Source organism: Nematolebias whitei, chromosome 10 (genome assembly GCF_014905685.2).
Source record: "Nematolebias whitei isolate Nwh7 chromosome 10, NemWhi1, whole genome shotgun sequence".
NCBI lineage: Eukaryota > Metazoa > Chordata > Actinopteri > Cyprinodontiformes > Rivulidae > Nematolebias > Nematolebias whitei.
This window is the reverse complement of record NC_056507.1, coordinates 6,405,849-6,423,514: the sequence shown is the minus strand read 5'-3', so window position 1 is coordinate 6,423,514 and position 17,666 is coordinate 6,405,849. Positions and strand designations below refer to the sequence as shown.

General features: G+C 39.6%; 2 protein-coding genes across 2 annotated transcripts; one reads left to right on the top strand and one right to left on the bottom strand.

The window, feature by feature from the left end:
* Window positions 1-208: 208 nt before the first annotated feature.
* Window positions 209-5,497, top strand: ric3b (RIC3 acetylcholine receptor chaperone b). The gene is made up of 6 exons (XM_037682567.1): window positions 209-447; window positions 1,427-1,653; window positions 1,770-1,848; window positions 2,267-2,360; window positions 4,362-4,492; window positions 4,569-5,497. The coding sequence occupies exons 1-6, from the start codon at window positions 267-269 to the stop codon at window positions 4,943-4,945; spliced, it is 1,089 nt and encodes a 362-aa protein (XP_037538495.1). The 5' UTR covers window positions 209-266; the 3' UTR covers window positions 4,946-5,497.
* An 830-nt stretch (window positions 5,498-6,327) lies between these two features.
* psma1 (proteasome 20S subunit alpha 1) lies at window positions 6,328-11,631 on the bottom strand. The gene is made up of 10 exons (XM_037682566.1): window positions 11,566-11,631; window positions 10,667-10,711; window positions 10,486-10,587; window positions 10,127-10,230; window positions 9,750-9,838; window positions 8,988-9,058; window positions 8,743-8,872; window positions 6,985-7,064; window positions 6,679-6,783; window positions 6,328-6,549 (listed from the first exon to the last, which is right to left on the bottom strand). The coding sequence occupies exons 1-10, from the start codon at window positions 11,566-11,568 to the stop codon at window positions 6,487-6,489; spliced, it is 792 nt and encodes a 263-aa protein (XP_037538494.1). The 5' UTR covers window positions 11,569-11,631; the 3' UTR covers window positions 6,328-6,486.
* Window positions 11,632-17,666: the final 6,035 nt, after the last annotated feature.

Below are 17,666 nucleotides of genomic sequence, written 5' to 3'. Positions count from 1 at the left end.
TAGAAAGGCTATTCATACAACAACAAAAAAAAATCACTTTCATAAAAAATATTCGAATAAATTCGGACAAAATGGACAATTATTATCAAATTAATACTCTGTCAAAAGGAGCAACACATTTTAAAATTTTCGCCGCTTGTAAATCAAACGCTGTACTTTGGCGCCACCCTGTGGTAAATTGTTGTAATTACCACTCAGGCGCACTTCCGGTTTTCCAGCTAAACAAGGAAGTCAACCTGACTCATCATGTCTTCTCTATTTTCTTAATGCTGTTTTGCCATATCATCTTTTTTTTAGGCTCGTGGGAAAACTGTGCGTCTGTTATTATGGCGATGTCAACGTTTCAAAAGGTGACCCTCGTGACGTGCCTCGTGCTGTGCGTGGCGCTGCTGCTTCCCAAGATGCTGTTATCCAGAGGAAGGAAGGATGCTGCGGAGCGGCCGGAGGGTGCGTCACCATTCACGTATTCCCAAAGCTTTAAACAGCCTCTGCTTTTTGTATTATAATAGTTCGGATAGCGACGAGAACAGTTTAAATTATTAGCTTAACTAAATTCGGAATAACTTTTATTTTTACTATTCAAATCCATCTTATTAGCAGGACATCAATGCTCTTGTAGTTACACTTTCATCCCAGATGGTGGCGCCAAAACCACACTTTATATTTTTCACACATTTTTTTTATTTTTCACGTTTTCAAAAATAAATCAGCATATGAAAAAACAAAAAAAGTATTAAATTTATTAACCCATAAATTGTTTAGACTTTTAAACTTTTATAAAGTCCATCTTCTTAGGTAAAGAAACAGCAATACTGGTAAAAAAAAAAAAAAAAAAGATTTCTTAAATTATTTGAACGAGTTTTTTTACTCACCATGATCTTCTAGTACTGAGGCACACTAGGAATCAAAAATGTTGAGAAGCTGAATCATATTCCTAATTTTATTTACCCAGTGGTTTAAAAACAACATTGTGCACAGTTTGACACTGTTGGAGAAAATCTCTCTCACTAACATTGTTGACCCAAAAGAACTACGCTCCACGGCAGGAGAAGATTTTAAGCTGTATTTTATATTTGCAAGGTCAAATTTCAGGAGAGGTTACAAGCACAACATAAAAACATACATAAAAAAAAAGCTTTTAGTTCAGGGGGTGTCCTTGAAGCCAATTGAAGCCTCTCCATTTACACAAACATATGGTTCATGGGCAGAGATAAAATGTCTTGTGAGATGCTTTCGGCTTATTTTGGGCTTCTTGTTCTCAGGGCAGAATGTTCTCCACTATAATAATAAAACCATCTACAACCTTTGACTAAATATTCCCTGACAGACACAAAATCTCACAAAACAAAAGAAAACTTGAGATTTTCTTGTGTTTCGACCATTAAAACATTCAGGTTTTCAAGTTATCTTTCACTATTTCCTGTAGGTTCAGGTCGTTTCCCTCCCATGATGCACCGTCAGGCAGCTCCAGAGGGTCGAGGCCAGCGAGCTGCAGGGGCCGGCCTCTCCAGGGCCCATAACACTGAGGCCATAGCCAGGGCCAAAGGAGCAGGGACGGGAGCAGGAACTGGAGGCAAATCTAACCTTGCAGGACAGATCATCCCCGTGTACGGCTTTGGGATCTTACTGTACATCCTTTACATATTATTTAAGGTAAAACCCAGCTTAAAAACATAATTCCTTATTCAAAAGCAAACAAATGCACTTGATAGAACAGGGATAAGTGAGATGAATGGGAATGTGAGATTTGTTTCTTGTTGTTCTGTTAGATCACATCTAAAGGGAGCAGCAAACCGTCAGACAGAAGGTTTCCTGCGGTTCGCTCTGAAAACACCAAGAGAAAGATCAGTGAGTTTACAGCACCACAGTATTTGACCTCCTTTCTACATTTCTATTCATTGTTTTTTAAACTCTGTTGGATGTAAAGCGCTTCTCTTCCAAAGTGCTGATGCATCATTTGCAGCATCTGTTGTGGATTGGAGGTAGATCCCTCTTTGCAGGATCCGTTCTCCGCTCTGTCGGTTTCAAAACAAGGTCTTGGTGCATAAATCAGAGAAGAATCAAAAGTTTACGTGCGATACATTATAAATAAATGACAATTTGTTTTCTCATGTTATTTGTGCGAGTTCATTTTGTGATGAGGAAACGATCAGTGCTGGTTATTTCTTGACGCATCGACAACAACCTCCGAGCCCTGATCAGTGTCGTCTGTGTTTTTAAACTTGTTTTTATCGTTCTCTTTACGTCTCTCTTCTTGGCTCTCCAGCTGACTTTGAGCTGGCCCAGTTGCAGGAGAAACTGAGAGAGACGGAGCTCGTGATGGAGAACATCGTTTCCCACGCACACCATAGACCTGACAGGTGGGCGCGCACCTTTTAATGAAATTGAACACTCGGACACTTTGTGTTTTTACAGTCAGGAATCACTTGCTTATGTCAGATTCCTACATTTCGTGCTTGTAGAAAACGTTTAGGATTAAAAAAAAAAGACTTCCAGCTTTTGCTGCGTGGTTCAATCACTGGTTTGAAATGTGTTTTGGACCAAATACCAGTCAGAAAATACCTAGGTCCTAACTGCTTTTTAAATGTGCTGCAGGCTTCAAAAGCAGGAGTGAATAGAATTTATGTTTTTAGCAAAAAAAAAAAAAAAAAGATTTTCTTAAAAGTGTTGACATTTAATTTTGAGTTTTTCATACTGTCTAGCATTTTTCTGATTTGTGGTTATTTTAACCCTGGAAAATAAAATAAAGATGCAACGTAGAAGTGGTTAGATTAAATTAAACCTCAAAATTAAGCTTTCAAAATGGTCCCAAAACATTTTCCTCATTAGTGCTGCAGGAAGTTTGAACACGTTTGAAAAATTGGTTCTTAAATCGAATTTTCTGGCATATAAGTCACAGTTTTTTTGCGTAGATTTGTCAGTCCTGCGATTTTTACGCCAAAGCAACTTATTTACCGTATTTTCCGCTGTATACGTCGCATCTGTTGTGTGTCACCACTGACCACACGGAAATGTGGGCCGGTGTTGTGCCAAAAATCGATTGGCTGCCAAATGGTGGCCGCGGGCGCGTGCACGGGAGGACTTTAACAAGATTAACACCTGAAAACAATTATTTGTTTGCTCGAAATTATATTAAAGGTGTGTCTCAGTTGAACTTTTCCTTAATAAATGCACTTTGACGTCAAATCAGCTGCATTTTCAAAAGCCGATACGTGGAAACATGAATGCGCAGAGGGCGACTCGGTCAATTTCTTTGAAATTTAACAAGATAACCACCTAAAAACAATTATTTGTTTGCTCCACTTTATAGTAAAGGTGCGTGAACTTTCACTTAATAAATGCACTTCAATGGTTAAATTAGCTGCATTTCACCGGGGCGGTGCAGCGAAATGAAGCTGATTTGACGGTTGCTCCAGGCGAGCTGGACAAAGGTGTCATTGTATGGCAAGCAGATTGTGTCATTAATAGCCACTTTTACCTAATACATGACACAACAGCATGCCATACAACTTGAATGCGATCTAGCAGCTGAAAATGGTAGTGTTCAATATTTTCAGTCAGAATGAATGAAAACGGTCATATCTCAGCTGAAAATTAGTTTATAAATATGGAAAAAAATCCATAAATATGTCGTTTCGGCGTATACGTCATAGGGCATGCAAATTATGCAAAAACACGCCACTTATAGGCCGAAAAATACTGTACTTTTTTTTCCCCCCGTATTCATAATTTTTGACGGAGGCTTTAAATTTCCGTTTGCACTCGCGTCACTCAGCTGGAGCAGGCGGAGGAACGCTGGAGAGCTAGCAGCTCCGGCCACAGTGGACGGATGGTGCCCCCCAGGCGAAATGAAGCGGTTTTGACCATTAAATAAACGCAACAGGTCAGCGGCGATGCATAATAAATGCGACTTATGTATGTTTTTTCCTCTTCGTGATGCGTTTTTTTGACTGATGCGACTTATACGCTGGAACATACGGTAGTTTCCTCTCAACACAGAGAAGTGGCGGCTGTCTGGAGCCCATGTCACTTTAGTTCCTGAGAGGTGTGGAAAACCCTGAACACTTGGAGAGGGTTTGGTGACCTATGAAACCAGACCATGACGGATTCAAGACGAGAATAAATAAATAAATTGAGACCAAACTGAGACACTTTGTGACTAAACTGCAATAAAAATGTTTGCACAACATTCAACATATTCACAGTTTGGTTTGTGTCCCAAGTACCAGGTCGGTGGAAGTGGAAGTAAAAATTGTCTCCTTTATTTCTCAGTTCTGTGTCTTCGACCAGTCGCCGACAGTCGATGAAAGGGGCAGAGATTGAGTTCAGACAGATAAACGGTTTAAATGTGTGCACGGCAGGATGGCGGGAGTGACGGCAGACCAAGAGGAGAGTCTCCTGCAGCAGCTGACAGAGATAACTCGGGTCATGCAGGAAGGCCAGCTGGTGGAGGGGGTCCTGCCAGAGAAGAAGACCCAGGAAGCCTGGGACGGTGCGTAAACACTGCACACTCTTAAAACAGATCACTGATTTTTTTTTTTTTTTACACATCTTATTACCTCTTGCAGAATATGAGGAACTCCATCCATACTGGGAGCACACCCACTGCTGCTGCCAGCACCGCCCAGCAGCAGCGTCCGAGGAAGAAAGAGCAGAAAAAGACGAGCAGACGGGAAACCTTCACGGTCCAGTAGCAGGAGAGGCCGATGGAGCGGAGGGTCTGAGCACTGCGGCGGACACGGACGTGATTCCAGAGGGACGCGTGCACGAGCAAGAAGATCAGAGTGAGGAGCAACAAGCCGAGGTCCTGAAGGAGCTCGCGCTGGATGCGACCTCCACGTCGGAGCAGCTGATAGGAGCCTCCACCCCTGCAGCAGAAACAGAAACCTCCTGCAGCGCGGTCAGGCAGAGGAAGAGGAGAAGAGCGAAGAAAGCTGCACAGTGAGACAGAAGCTCAGAGGCCTGTTCGACGGGACGTTTAAATCCGTTCTCACGAGGCCGGTCGCATGAAAACTGGTGGTAGCATGAAAATAAATCACCACCTCTGGTAATCTGTACGAAAGTGTGCGGGGTAGTTTGAAATTACTCGTAATTCCATTTTAAATTACCCGAAAGCAGCATTAAAACAATCCATTTAATAAAATGGCCCCACCGTAGAAACTCGAGGATCAGTTTATTGTCATCAACGTCAAATGTTCACAGGTTAGAACCTTTATATTCAAGTTCCCTAACCTGTTTAAAGTGAGTAGAAACTTCAGGTTTGTGCAGTAAAGACATCAATTTGTTTCCTCACGTGGTTTATACATGTGATGGTGACATGTGTGGTTTAACATTTGATAATTTTTAATCCGTTTAGGTCAAACATGACGTTCATTTTTTCTCCCTTCATTCAACCAGTGAAGAAAAACAAAGATGGCCACTGCTTGCTGATCATAACTGTCAGAAGTAAAAAAAAAAAAGCTTTACTGGTAAAAAGTAAAAGCTGCTGGTGGAAAAACACAACGGAATAAAACTACATTCAAATGAAGTTTGACTTGACCACTTTTCGTTTTTGTCCCAGAACCTCTGAAAACTGCAACATTCACCTTCTGGATGTCGTTTGCGTCGCATCGGCTTCCTGTCAGATTCAGGATAGAATTCAAAATTTTACTTAAACCTACAAAGCCCTCAACAACCTAGCTCCATCTTGTAGTTCCATATTTTCTTAACAGAGCACTTCACTCTCAGACTGCAGGTTTACTTGTGGTTCCTAGTTTCCAAAAGCAGAATGGGGGATCTTTGTTATCAGGCTCCTCTCTTGTGGAACCAGTTTCCGTCCCTGAGGCTGACACATCGTCCAGTTTTAAGACTTTCCTTTTTGATAAACCTTATGGGTTTCCTGAGCTATCCCTTAGTTATGCTGCTATAGACTGCTGGAGGACTAATCGACACATTTCCTCACTCTGTTGCCGTCTTTACTTGCTCTACCTGCGTGCACTTGTAATTATTTCTATCCTTAAATGTGGTAGTTTTCGTCTCTTCCTATAGAAATACACCTGGTTCTGTTCGTTTCTCCTTCCTGTCCTCTCAAACACCAGCTGGAGGTTTCTTCCTATTTACAGGGAGTTTTTCCTTCCCACTGTCTCCTTTGTGTTTGCTCAGGATGGGAGACTGTGACGAAGTGAAGATTCAACAAGCGAGAACTTTTACCAGTCGTCTGTTATTTGCAGGTGAACGTTTCTGTTCAGTGCCGAGACGACTTCTGTTTATTTCTGTAGCGCCAAGTCACAACAGAACTATTTGAAAAGATGAGCAGAAGCACAACTCCAAAAAAAAAAATCTGTTTATTAGGAGTATAATGGTATACTTTCCCCATACAAAAGCAACATCACATGGGTTGATGCAAGCAAAGACTAATCTGAATCAACAGCTCAGCGACAGCGGCCTTCCCCTCTGAGATTCTGCTCCTTTAAGTGTCAGATCGGTCTGGGATCAACAGGAAGCACGTCAGTGCTCCATTGGCTCGTCAGGTGCGTCCCTAGCAGCAGGTTCTTCTGCAGGCTGGGCAACCTGCAAAAACATGCAAGATTTCCAACTTATGATTGGATTTTTTTACATTGTGCACAAACTGCAGCAACAGAAATGCTTATACTGATGAGCGTTTTTGTAATGAAATGATCTGTGGTCGAATTAATGCACCTTTCTCTGTGGTCTCTCTTCCAGCCCCTCCAGGAACGAAGCAACATCGTCATCATCATAAATGGTGAACTCCATTTCTTTTCCCACGATGCCAATGGAAACATTCTGTAAGAAGAAGACAGAAAGTTAAAAACTGCTGTTTTCCTCTTTAAAAAAAAAACACTTCAGCCTGAAACTCAGCTTTTGTGTCAAATCCTCCACAGTACAGAACAAATGTTTGATCACATGTGCAGGTTGCATCTTGTTAATAACTGGGTGTGATCTGTTCATACTGTGTGACCTAAAGCCAGAGGAGAAGCTGGGTACCTTGGTGGTGAGGTCCTGCTCGGCAGGAAGAGTTTCTCTGAGAGCACGGAGGCCGTGTTGCACCAGGTCATTCAGATTACCTGACAAAATAATCCATGAACAAAAAACTCTGTTCAACATGATTTGTGTTAAAAACATGATGAGAAAATAATCACCAGAACACTAGAGAAATTGCATTTCCTGCAAAAATGCATAAGAACTTGCTGAAAAACAGCTGAAATTAGCTTAAAAAACAAACATGCTGAAATTGAAGAACAAGTCACGCAGCAGAAAGAACACGTGTATTTGCTGAATTATGTTGAAATAATCAGAAATAAGCACAAATATTAGTGAATTACAGCTGAAATTAGCTAAAAATGTAGAACAAGCTTAAATTGGCAGGAGAAAGCAGAAAGAACACATTTGCTAAAAGCAGATATCAGAACCAAAAAGTGGAAATTATCTGAAAAAGCTGAAATTGGCAAAAATAAAAACACAACAAACAAAACCATCTGAAAAGAAACTGAAAAAACAGAAATTACCACAACGAAGTGGAGCAAATTTTTGCTGAATTAGACTGGAAAATGTTGAAATGAGCTAAAAAAAAACAAGTGGAATTAGCTGAAAAAGCTAAAATTTGCATCAGAACACCTAAATAGTAGCTGAAATAGTAGAAAAAGGTGAAACCTGAAAGGAGCATAACAAGCTGATATTAGCAGAAAAAAGTTTAGAAGCACAAAAATGTTTTAGTTAGCAGAATGAATCTGTAAGGAGCACAAAACAGCTGAAATTAGCTGAAAAGTGCAGATTTTTTTTATTTGCGTGAGGAAACTGAAAGAAGCTGAAGCAGAACAAAATGTGAAAGGAGCAGTAAAAGGTTGTAAATAGATCTAAAGATCTGAAGGATGGAAAATGAGCTCAATTCATTTTCTATGAGAAAAATAAAAAAAAACGCAGTAAAGGCTAAACATGTCAAAAAGCTAAAGTTGCACCAAAACCAAAAGTCACAACTGGATTGTCCTGAAAGAGCTGAACGGGATGAGAAATGTGCCGAAAAATGGATCACAATAGTGTGAATGCTTCATAAACATTCACACGATTAACGGTATCCAACATCTACAGCACCAGATTACTATAATCACACACCGTGGGTATCAGTCTTCAACTAATGACAGTTTGTTTCTATGGCAACATGCTTACCGGTACAGAACGCCCAACCTCAATGATTTTTAAAAGATCCGTGTGTACTAGCTTGAATTTATTGCAGATTTTCTCTAATCCACAGGGGGGGTCAGAAAATGCATCCAGGCTCTAATATTCACACAGTCCCCAGCTTGTGTTGAAGGTTATAGAATGCTTTGACAAGGTCGAGGCCAATCCACTTATCGTTTGTGATCATGAATAACTGCAGCTGGTAGTTTCTCTTTTCCAGCACAACGGGGATTTGTTCCGACAGGCACTCGCTGGGTCGACCAATACTCTTGTGTCCGTCCCAGATGAAAAGAAAGTGGTCAGGATGTTCAGGAGCACCCCCGGCTCCAGCCTGCCATGAGCGAGAGACTGCAGGAACACCAGAGTCTGTCATCACTGAAAGGGACACTGGACACTGTGGTGAAATGTTCATCCAGGACTTGGCCAGAATCTTGTTGATCAGTCAAATAATGGTGCGCTCGAGGTTTAACTTGCTATGGTGCTTTTATTTATTTGAGCCTGCATGTATAATTCTGACCCTGTGTGGATTCACTTTGTGTGTTGCTTTAAAAAACAACAACAACTTACAGTCCGAGAACTTGTCCATGAACCTTTCCAGGTAGGTGCGTGCAGACTGGGAGCGTGCACCGATGGACATGGCTTTGCAGTCAAAGTAGTTCGCTGACGGGCAGGTCTGAAAGATGTGAGGTCCCATGTCCTGTGTAAGACAACAAACACAATCAGCTGCAGTGGTATACTTTCAGATGTACAGGTAAAACTGCACGTGCAACCAAACGAGACATGAAAGACACAGCACGTGTGAAGACTCCTACATCATAACCAGCAATAAGAAGTCCGACGCCGTAGGGCCTCCTTCCATACCTCTGCGTGGGGATTTGGGTTTCTGAAGCTTTAGTTAAGGATCATCACTGATGCTTATTTTAAATTAATGGAAACAGACAAACAAACAACTTTTGTTCCCTGTAAACTCAGAAAAACTATGTAATGCGTCTTATATTTATAGCAAGGCACAAGTTTTATGACATTTAAATGTGGATATAGTTAATTTTACATTTTGCCCATGGCTGCCTTGAAGTGCCTGTGACATGCATTTCCTACAAATTCTAAAAAGTGGAAGAAAACATTTTAATATTTAAGAATATTTCACACAATACACCTGATATTATCAACTTTGTCGCATAATTAGCACATTTTGTTTTTACTTGGTGCTGTCAAAGTAAAACAGGAAGTGACAATAAAGGGGAAGAACTCTTAAATGTGGAACTCCCGGGTCTTTGTTGATACAGATTGAATCTTCATCAGTTTCTGATAGTGACTCAAAATAATCTAAAGAAACGTCCATTTTTTTGCTACGGTCTGTGTTTTTAGGTAGTGGCAATGCTTTGTTTACATGCAGGCATGTTTACTTCCTGTGCATGCAAATATCTCGACCACTGTTCATCACAGCCACGTTAATTTTTTATTGTAATGCTTTTTATATTATGTTTCCAATAATGTATTCATCACAACACTTTAAACTGTTGTACAGTTGATAATCTGAGAGTATGAGAACTTCAAAAAGTAAGAAAGGATACTGCTGCCGATGAGAGAGACGAGACGTGAGATTGGAAGTGGCCGATCAAACACAAATCTTGAGTCCAAGCACTCCTGACGCATAAAGTTACTGTAGAGGAGAAAGTGTTCATGTTTAAAGAACTCTTCTTCCATAGGATAAATAACATATAACTTAACACAAAAACATCATTCAGGCAGAGATCAATTTGACTTTAGTGATGTTCATTTCTTAATTCTGAATTACACATGCATGCACTTCAGATTTGCACCTTTTTGATAGTGACACACATATTATCAGGTTAAACCCAGTAAAATTGCATTTATGATTGTTTTGAGTAAACATACAAAGCATGACTAAGCAAATTATTCTGGTCATCTAAAGCAGTTTGTGATCTACCAGAGCAGCCTGGCGTCAGCAGTCAGTCCAGCGATGGAGATGCCTATATGGCTGTCAACATGTAGGATCTTCTTCTGGTGGGCGGCCAGTTCAGACTGGGCTCTCTGCAGAATAAGATATATTAACGATCACAACACATGCCATAAAAAAGGTCTTTAGCCACCATAAAAAGGTTTGACTGCATTCAAACGTATTGTCTTACACAATGTCCCTGAAGAGCTTCAAGCATTTTAATATTTGATAAAATAGTTACCAGTACATTTAAAGTTTGCATCAATCCAAAGTGATCATAAACTGACAAGATTACAAGAAGTTGCCTACTACCTTCATACAGCAAACTGCAAAACCCAACGTCGTACCTTTAGCGCAACGAGGACAGCATGTGTTCTGGATTTGAGTCCTACAGTTGCAGATCCTTGCTTCACTGCCTCCATGGCGTATTCGATCTGATGGATCCGGCCCTGAGCGTACACAAACAAAAAGTAAGCTGTCGACACGATACGCGATGGCGACATTCAGTGAATCCTGCAGAAAACTTACCTGTGGGCTCCATACGGTCACATCGTTGTCATACTGGTTACGAAACTATGAATAAAAACAGAGAGATAGGTTAAATAATTGTCATTTGAAGAGCATCTTCACTACCCTGGAGCCAAACTTACATAATTATCCTGCATTATTATCTATTTTCTGAGCTATTTCAAAAGCACTCGGGGTTAATGCTAAGGGATCGTCTACAGCCAGGACTTTTCTAGACAAAAGGTTTAAAGTTACGGTGATGAATAAATAATAGATAAAACCCGCATGTGTTCAGACTTCTTTATACTTCTGATCAACGACCAACAACAAGCATCGGAGTCTACCATCATGTTGCTGTCCTGTTCGGCACCATTGTGCAAAATATAATAATCTGAAAAATACTAATATATATATATATATATAATAAATAACCATAGGGAATCGACTTCTTTGCGGTGAATAGACAAATTACCTTATTACTATTTCAAGAAATGGGTGAGTTGAGAGAGAAAACGAAAGTACAGGCTCGACAAATCGCTGGGTGATGCTAACTCGTTAGCTAATTTCAGCAGCTAAAGTGTTAGCCCGCTGACAAATATTTGCGCGTCTGAATAAGAAACTCCTTGTATTGATATTTGGAGGTGTAAAAATGCTATTTAATGTGAGGAGTAAACACAAACTCCTAATACTTTTACATGTGTTAGTAGCCACGATGAAGGTAATGCTAACAATTACCAAAGCCGTTTTGCTTACTCACAGTGCAAACTAGCTAGCTAACTTTAGCAGACTCTGAATACATTTTTTTGTATTTGAGCTCTTTTAAAAATAACTGGACGTTTTTGTGTGCATGTGAATACATCACCTAATTCAAATTTGAGAGTGGTTTTTTTTTTATATATATAAATTTCATTCAAACTTACCATGTCTGCTTAGGAAAATACACTCCGCAGGCTGCGCTGTGATTTTCGACTTATTTTCCTGGATGTGACGTCAGGGCAGATCAACAGATCGCAGAAAAATTCAGTGATCGAGCGAGTGAAGGTTTTAAAGCTGAACAGTAAAATCAGTAGCATTTATGGAAAAAACAAACAAAGAAACATTTTTCTCGCCTTCAGATATTTTATATAAGTTTTGTTTCCCTTTGATCCATTTTTTTTTCAGATTTTCTTCTCTTAAACACGAAAAACATTATCAGCTGTTGCAGTCAACCCTGTTTGTTAGCAAAATATTTCATAAATCACTGCATGTATTTCATTGAATCTTTCAGAGAGTGATCCTTGGATATTCAGCTCCAACTGAATAGCATTTGGAGATAATCTTTCATTAGTCACCTCAAAAAGAGTAACTCAGTTTTTAGAGGAACTGAGCAATTGGTTGTAGCTGAGAGTTATTCACAACCCACACTCTGAGCATTATATCTCATATATGAGCATATGGGATTGTCATGATGTTGCTTTCAATGTTTGATCAAAATAACTTTAATTTTTCAACACAAGATGATCTTACTTTAATGATCTGGCACGAAAAGCAGCAGCCAGTATTGACTCCTTGAAGAAATGATAGGCCTTGATTATTATCCTGTTTTTTCCTCACACACTACTTAAGTGACAGATTGTTCTTCTTTCAGCTGCTCCCTCCTGCAGGAGTCACCACAACAAGCAAAGGTGAATGAGAGATTAAAGTGGGATATAGTGAACCAACTAATAAACTCATTATTCAAAGTAATACTTTAACATTTAATGATATTGTTTATATAAAAACACTGGAAATAATGTATAAAGCACTGACTAAAAGTCTTCCTTCTGGAATTATTAAAGTTAAGAGAGAGGAAATATAATTTATGAGGTTTGTTAATATTTGAACAAGCTAAAGAGAAGAGTAAAGTAGATGTGTTTCAGTTATCGGTGTGAAACTGTGGAATGAATTGAATTGATTTCAAATTATATGTTTTTTTTAGTGAGCTTTAAAAGAGCCTTAAAAAGTAAAATTATAAAATCTTATGGAGATGTTATGTAGATGTATTGTGTAACCATGTATGCATGTAATGTGAGTATCTGTATGTATTATACACATGCATATTTAAATATTTAAATATACGGTAAACGTCTGTATGTGTACTTATGTATATATGTGGACAGTAGATATCTGTAGACTGCTGAGTCTATGATCAGGGCAGGCAAGTATAAGCCTTATTGGCTTCAGCCTATTCCTTTTTTGTCAAATACAAAGTAATTGATTTACCATTTTATATTGTTTTCCTTTTTTTGTAATGTTTTTAATTTACCACAATAAAGTTGAGTTGAGTTGAAAGATCTGGCAATTGTTTTCTGACAGACGTCCTTCCCAATGCAACCTAGGCTCAAACTTTTAGCCTCCAGATTATGAGACCGTACGACTGACAGCAGCCCCAAGCTAAGGTGTAGATTAGAATACTGGAAGTGAACCACAGACAATGAAATAAATTAAATATTAACAATTTAAATGAAAAATAGAAAGACAGATAGCTACACATAAAGTCAGAAGAAATATAAAAAGAACAGATACATTTTGTATAGTATAAGAGGGGTTATTGAAATATAGTATGCGTGCAGTCAGGGTAAAAGGAAACTAACCCTAATTTCAGTTTTGTAGTTTTTCCTTAATTTTCTTCCACTGATACCCCACCCCAGAATTCTCCAGGATCTCCAGGATTCTCCACAAATGCTAAAGTCCTAAAGCAGTATTTAAACTTTCCTTAGTCAGATAGGATGCAGATTACAGCAACATGCCACCTGGGTGCGTGGCCTGTTTAGGAAAGTGGAGTGAGCCCAGCTCTGATAAAAAAACATGGAGGACACTGCAGATAACAGAGCTCAGAGACATAAGAAGGGCTTCAATGTGGCTGAAGACAAAGTTCTCTGAACAGATGTGCAAGAGCTACAACACAAGCCCTTCATCGTTCGTATGGGAGAAATCCTTCACACGCATTTTAGGAAAAGATTCATCAGATGATCGATACCCACCAGCCAAAGAACTCTTCAAGGCAAAATGTGATAAGTGACAACCTCTTGCCTCTCAAAAGATGATAAGTAATTACCTTTATTAACAACTAAACCAATCTTGTTTAAGGCTTAATTAAAATATACTCTTCTAAAATGCTCTTTACTTTTTTAATCTTGTGGAGATGATGTCTGAATCACCATCGTCTAAGACCATGCAGGCCTTTTGCTGGAGCACTGGGTGGCAGCAGAAAATTATAAACGAATGCATAAATAAAAAATAAAACCCAGAACCACGCCATGATTTTATTAGGTTTGGCTACACCAGCAAAGGATGAGTCACTAACTGTTGCAGCAGAAACCAGTGCGAAGAAGAACAAGTTGCTCCGAAATGCTTCAAGTTTTACAAGCAAATTGTCAACATTTGATGTTTTACCACTTTCTTCAACCACACATAAAAAACACTTTCAGAAACAGTAATTTATATCAGAATGAGATAAAGTGTCACAATCTGACATTGTCAGCCTATTTATTATTCATAAAGCAACAAATTAAGCTACTTTTCAGCGATGCTTTCTTAAAGGAGGTAAATACTCCCAAGTTTAGAGGGAGTCAGTTAAAACGGCAGCAGTTCTCTTTCATCATAAAACACAGCTTCATTTACCAACTATGGATTCAGAACAATCCTCTAACAAAGGTGCTTTAATTCAAAACATCTTTATTTGCACGTCGTATCATCACCTCACTGCTGTTTATTACACTGCTGGTCACTATAATAATGTCTGATTTGTGCATTATTGAGTGTAATAGAAAAAAAACTGCTTTGCTACATAAAGAGATAATAAAAATTTCCTACTAAAAAATTGAGACCATTTAGAGAAATTCCTAATAAACGGTTTATGTTGGACTTTACTATTTCTGTTATAAACACACACCCATGTGTGTGTGTGTGTCAGGATACCTTGCAAGTTACCGTGACAGAAGCTGCTGCATGAGATTTGTTGCAAACACAATATTTGAAAATCTTAGGGAAGAAGAATTAGAAACTTAAAGAGCTTCATGTCGGAGCTGCTTGTGACGGCCTCCGTGCTTGTTTTGTGACGGCATCAGTTAACAGACGTTCTTTCTTCACATTTAGTATTTACTGGAATCATTTTGTGTCCTGAATCGTTTCCAATTTCACACATTCCTTCCTTGTTGCTGAAAATAGTCCCGCAATGTGTTTTAGCCTGGAAAGCAGCAGCACTCATGGGTGGAAAAGACGTCAACTACGCCAAGGTTTGCATTAAGCTGTCTAATAATACGGCAGGTCAAGGGTCACCGCTCGCTCAGCGAAGCCATCTCAGCTCCTCCCATCGAGAAGTTTCAAGCTGCATGTCGTCACTGACTTAAACATTTCTTCGGCAGAAAGCCGGCGTATACATGTGAAAGGGGAGGAGGAAATCTCGCAGAGATCCGATTCAGTCATTTTCCTGTTCTTGATAAAAACGCCTACGCAGCATTTTTTAGTGGCAAATGGATGAAAAGGCTTTCTTTGAATGAAGAAAAAACCAATACATTAGAGGCCCAACAATAGTTCCAGCTGAATTATCTGCTCTGTCGTCGTACCTAAAAAAAAAGATGACACCTTGACAGTGAGCTTTAGCACAGGGGCTGGTTTGTCGTTCAGCTTTGGATCAATAGAATCCGACATTTGTCATTCACTGGAAAAATCCACCTCGTTAAGAAGGAAATGGACAACTGAAAATAAGTTAATTGTAGTTCATTATGTGAAGGGTGATTAGGATGTTCCTCTTTATCATTTTTATTGTTGTAATGCCATGCACCCACATCGTTTTCTTTTTCAGACGGCTTTTGATGGCAAATCAAGACGTTCTGGAACATTTAAGGGAACATTTCCCAGAAAATCGAATGGTTTCCATAACTATGTTTCTTATAACAGATTGCCATAAAAAAAAAAAAAAAAGGTTTGTAAGCTCAATCATCCAGGTAGATGACACGATTTAACCTTTTTTGTTGTTATCTACCTGGATGATTGAGCCTTGTGTGAGGTTGTTTCTGTGAGTAGCAAGTTGATCATCTGGACTAAAACATTTCATTGTTGTACATGATGATGGATTGTTTTGGACGGATGGTTCCTGTTTGCACGTGTTAAAAGCTGCTTCTGAGATTCCAACAGGAGGTTGGCTTGAAACATAGCAGTGAAGGCTACCTATGGGACTGATCTTGTTGGCAGGCCGTACACTGATGAAGTCCTCTGGTTGGGGGACGAAACGTTTCTCACTTAAAGAAACAGGTCCAGATGACACGATTTAATTTTTTTTTTTTGTAGATTGCCATAAATGACACAAATACAATAACGCAGAATTTCAGAATTGGCAAAAAGTTGGTGATAATGTTTTGGGCTGTGTCGGTGTGCACCGACTTATTGAAGACATTTAAAATTCAGGCACTCAGCCGAGTTCACCCAGCTTACTCCAAAAACGAACACACAACGCTTAGAGAAAACTCTAAAGAGATTTGGTAAGTTTCCACGATACATCCTGACGCTGCATTCCCTGAGCTGTGCAAAAAAAAAAAAAAAAGTTCACCATCACCTGCATATTTTATTTCTTTGTTGATAATATTAAAACAATTTGTGGAACAACATGAACGCAGGTTTTATTTATTGCAGTGCACCTACTGAGGTGTTGAACACGTGACGGCATTGATGGTTATAATTTTAATGTACTTCTGTAATCTGCAAAAAAGAGCAAAACAATGCAAGAAACAAATGAGATCATGTGTCAACAAATAATTATTTCCCACTGATTCTGGATCTGAAATCATCGGAACAAAAACAACTTGATGGGGACATCCCTACTGAAGACCCATCGAGTAATGAATCAACATGGACACCTTCACATTTTTTGTTTATTTATTGGTTTGTTTTTCACGGAGTTTATAATTTTCTTTATTTTGATCAAGAAAGACAAATCTCTCACATTTTTTTTCCTGACAATATTTAGTTTAAAGCATTTTTTAGTTGTTTTCCACAGTTTCACTGTGTGGCTTGGGCCCATCACACAGTGACTCAGGCTGCTCTCCATTTGAAAAATTAAACAGGGGAGAGGGGGCGGGGGTGGATGGAAGGAGAGCGCTGGAGAATTGGCAGAGGTAAATGAGGCCCCCAGGATAAAAAAAATAAAAAATAAAACATGCTGAGCTCAGCAAAGCCTCTACAATCTCAATCACATAGGAGGTTGGCGCGCTGATGTAATGGCTGCCGTCGAGCTGCCGCTGCCTTGGCAGAGGAGGAGAGCTCGTCAGCACAGGCCCACTAACTCACCCCCTCCATGCCCCAACCCCTATCAGGATCAAGGGTACATCAGATATCATTAATGTGGTCAAGTGTAAAACCAGCCACAAGCTGTTGGCCATTAAAGAAAAAAAGGTGCATTTATTGGGAATTTCTTTATTGGAGTAGTTCGGCTCTTCTGGAGCGAGGTTCTGTGGAAAAGTTATCAGCAAATAATATCTTACTTGTTGTTGGCAATTTTAAGTTTAATGGCAAGTTTAATTCTGATCAAACTGACAGTTTCAATGGGCTCAAGAGCAAACAACTTAAATCGCAAAGGTTTCGTAGGATTTTATCCACCTTATTCCTGGGGGCTCTACTGTAGAAAGTGCATCCTCAGGGATGTGTGTTGAGCCCCCTCCTGTTTACTCTGCTCACATATGATTTTGCAGCTACCCATCCAGGCTGTCACATTGTAAAGTTTGCAGATGGTACAGCGGTGGTGGGATGCATCACAAACAACGATGAGTCCAGCTACAGGCAAGAGGTGGAACACCTGGAGAGCTGGTGCAAAGAGAACAACCTTCACATCAACGTGACAAAAGAGATGATTATGGACCTCAGAAGGAACAAAAACACCTACATCCCCCTGAATATAAGAGGATCTGCGGTGGAAGTGGTCTCCAGCTACAAGTACTTGGGTGTGCACCTGAACAACAACCTCAGCTGGAGCAACAACACCACCAGCCTGATGAAGAAAGCTCAT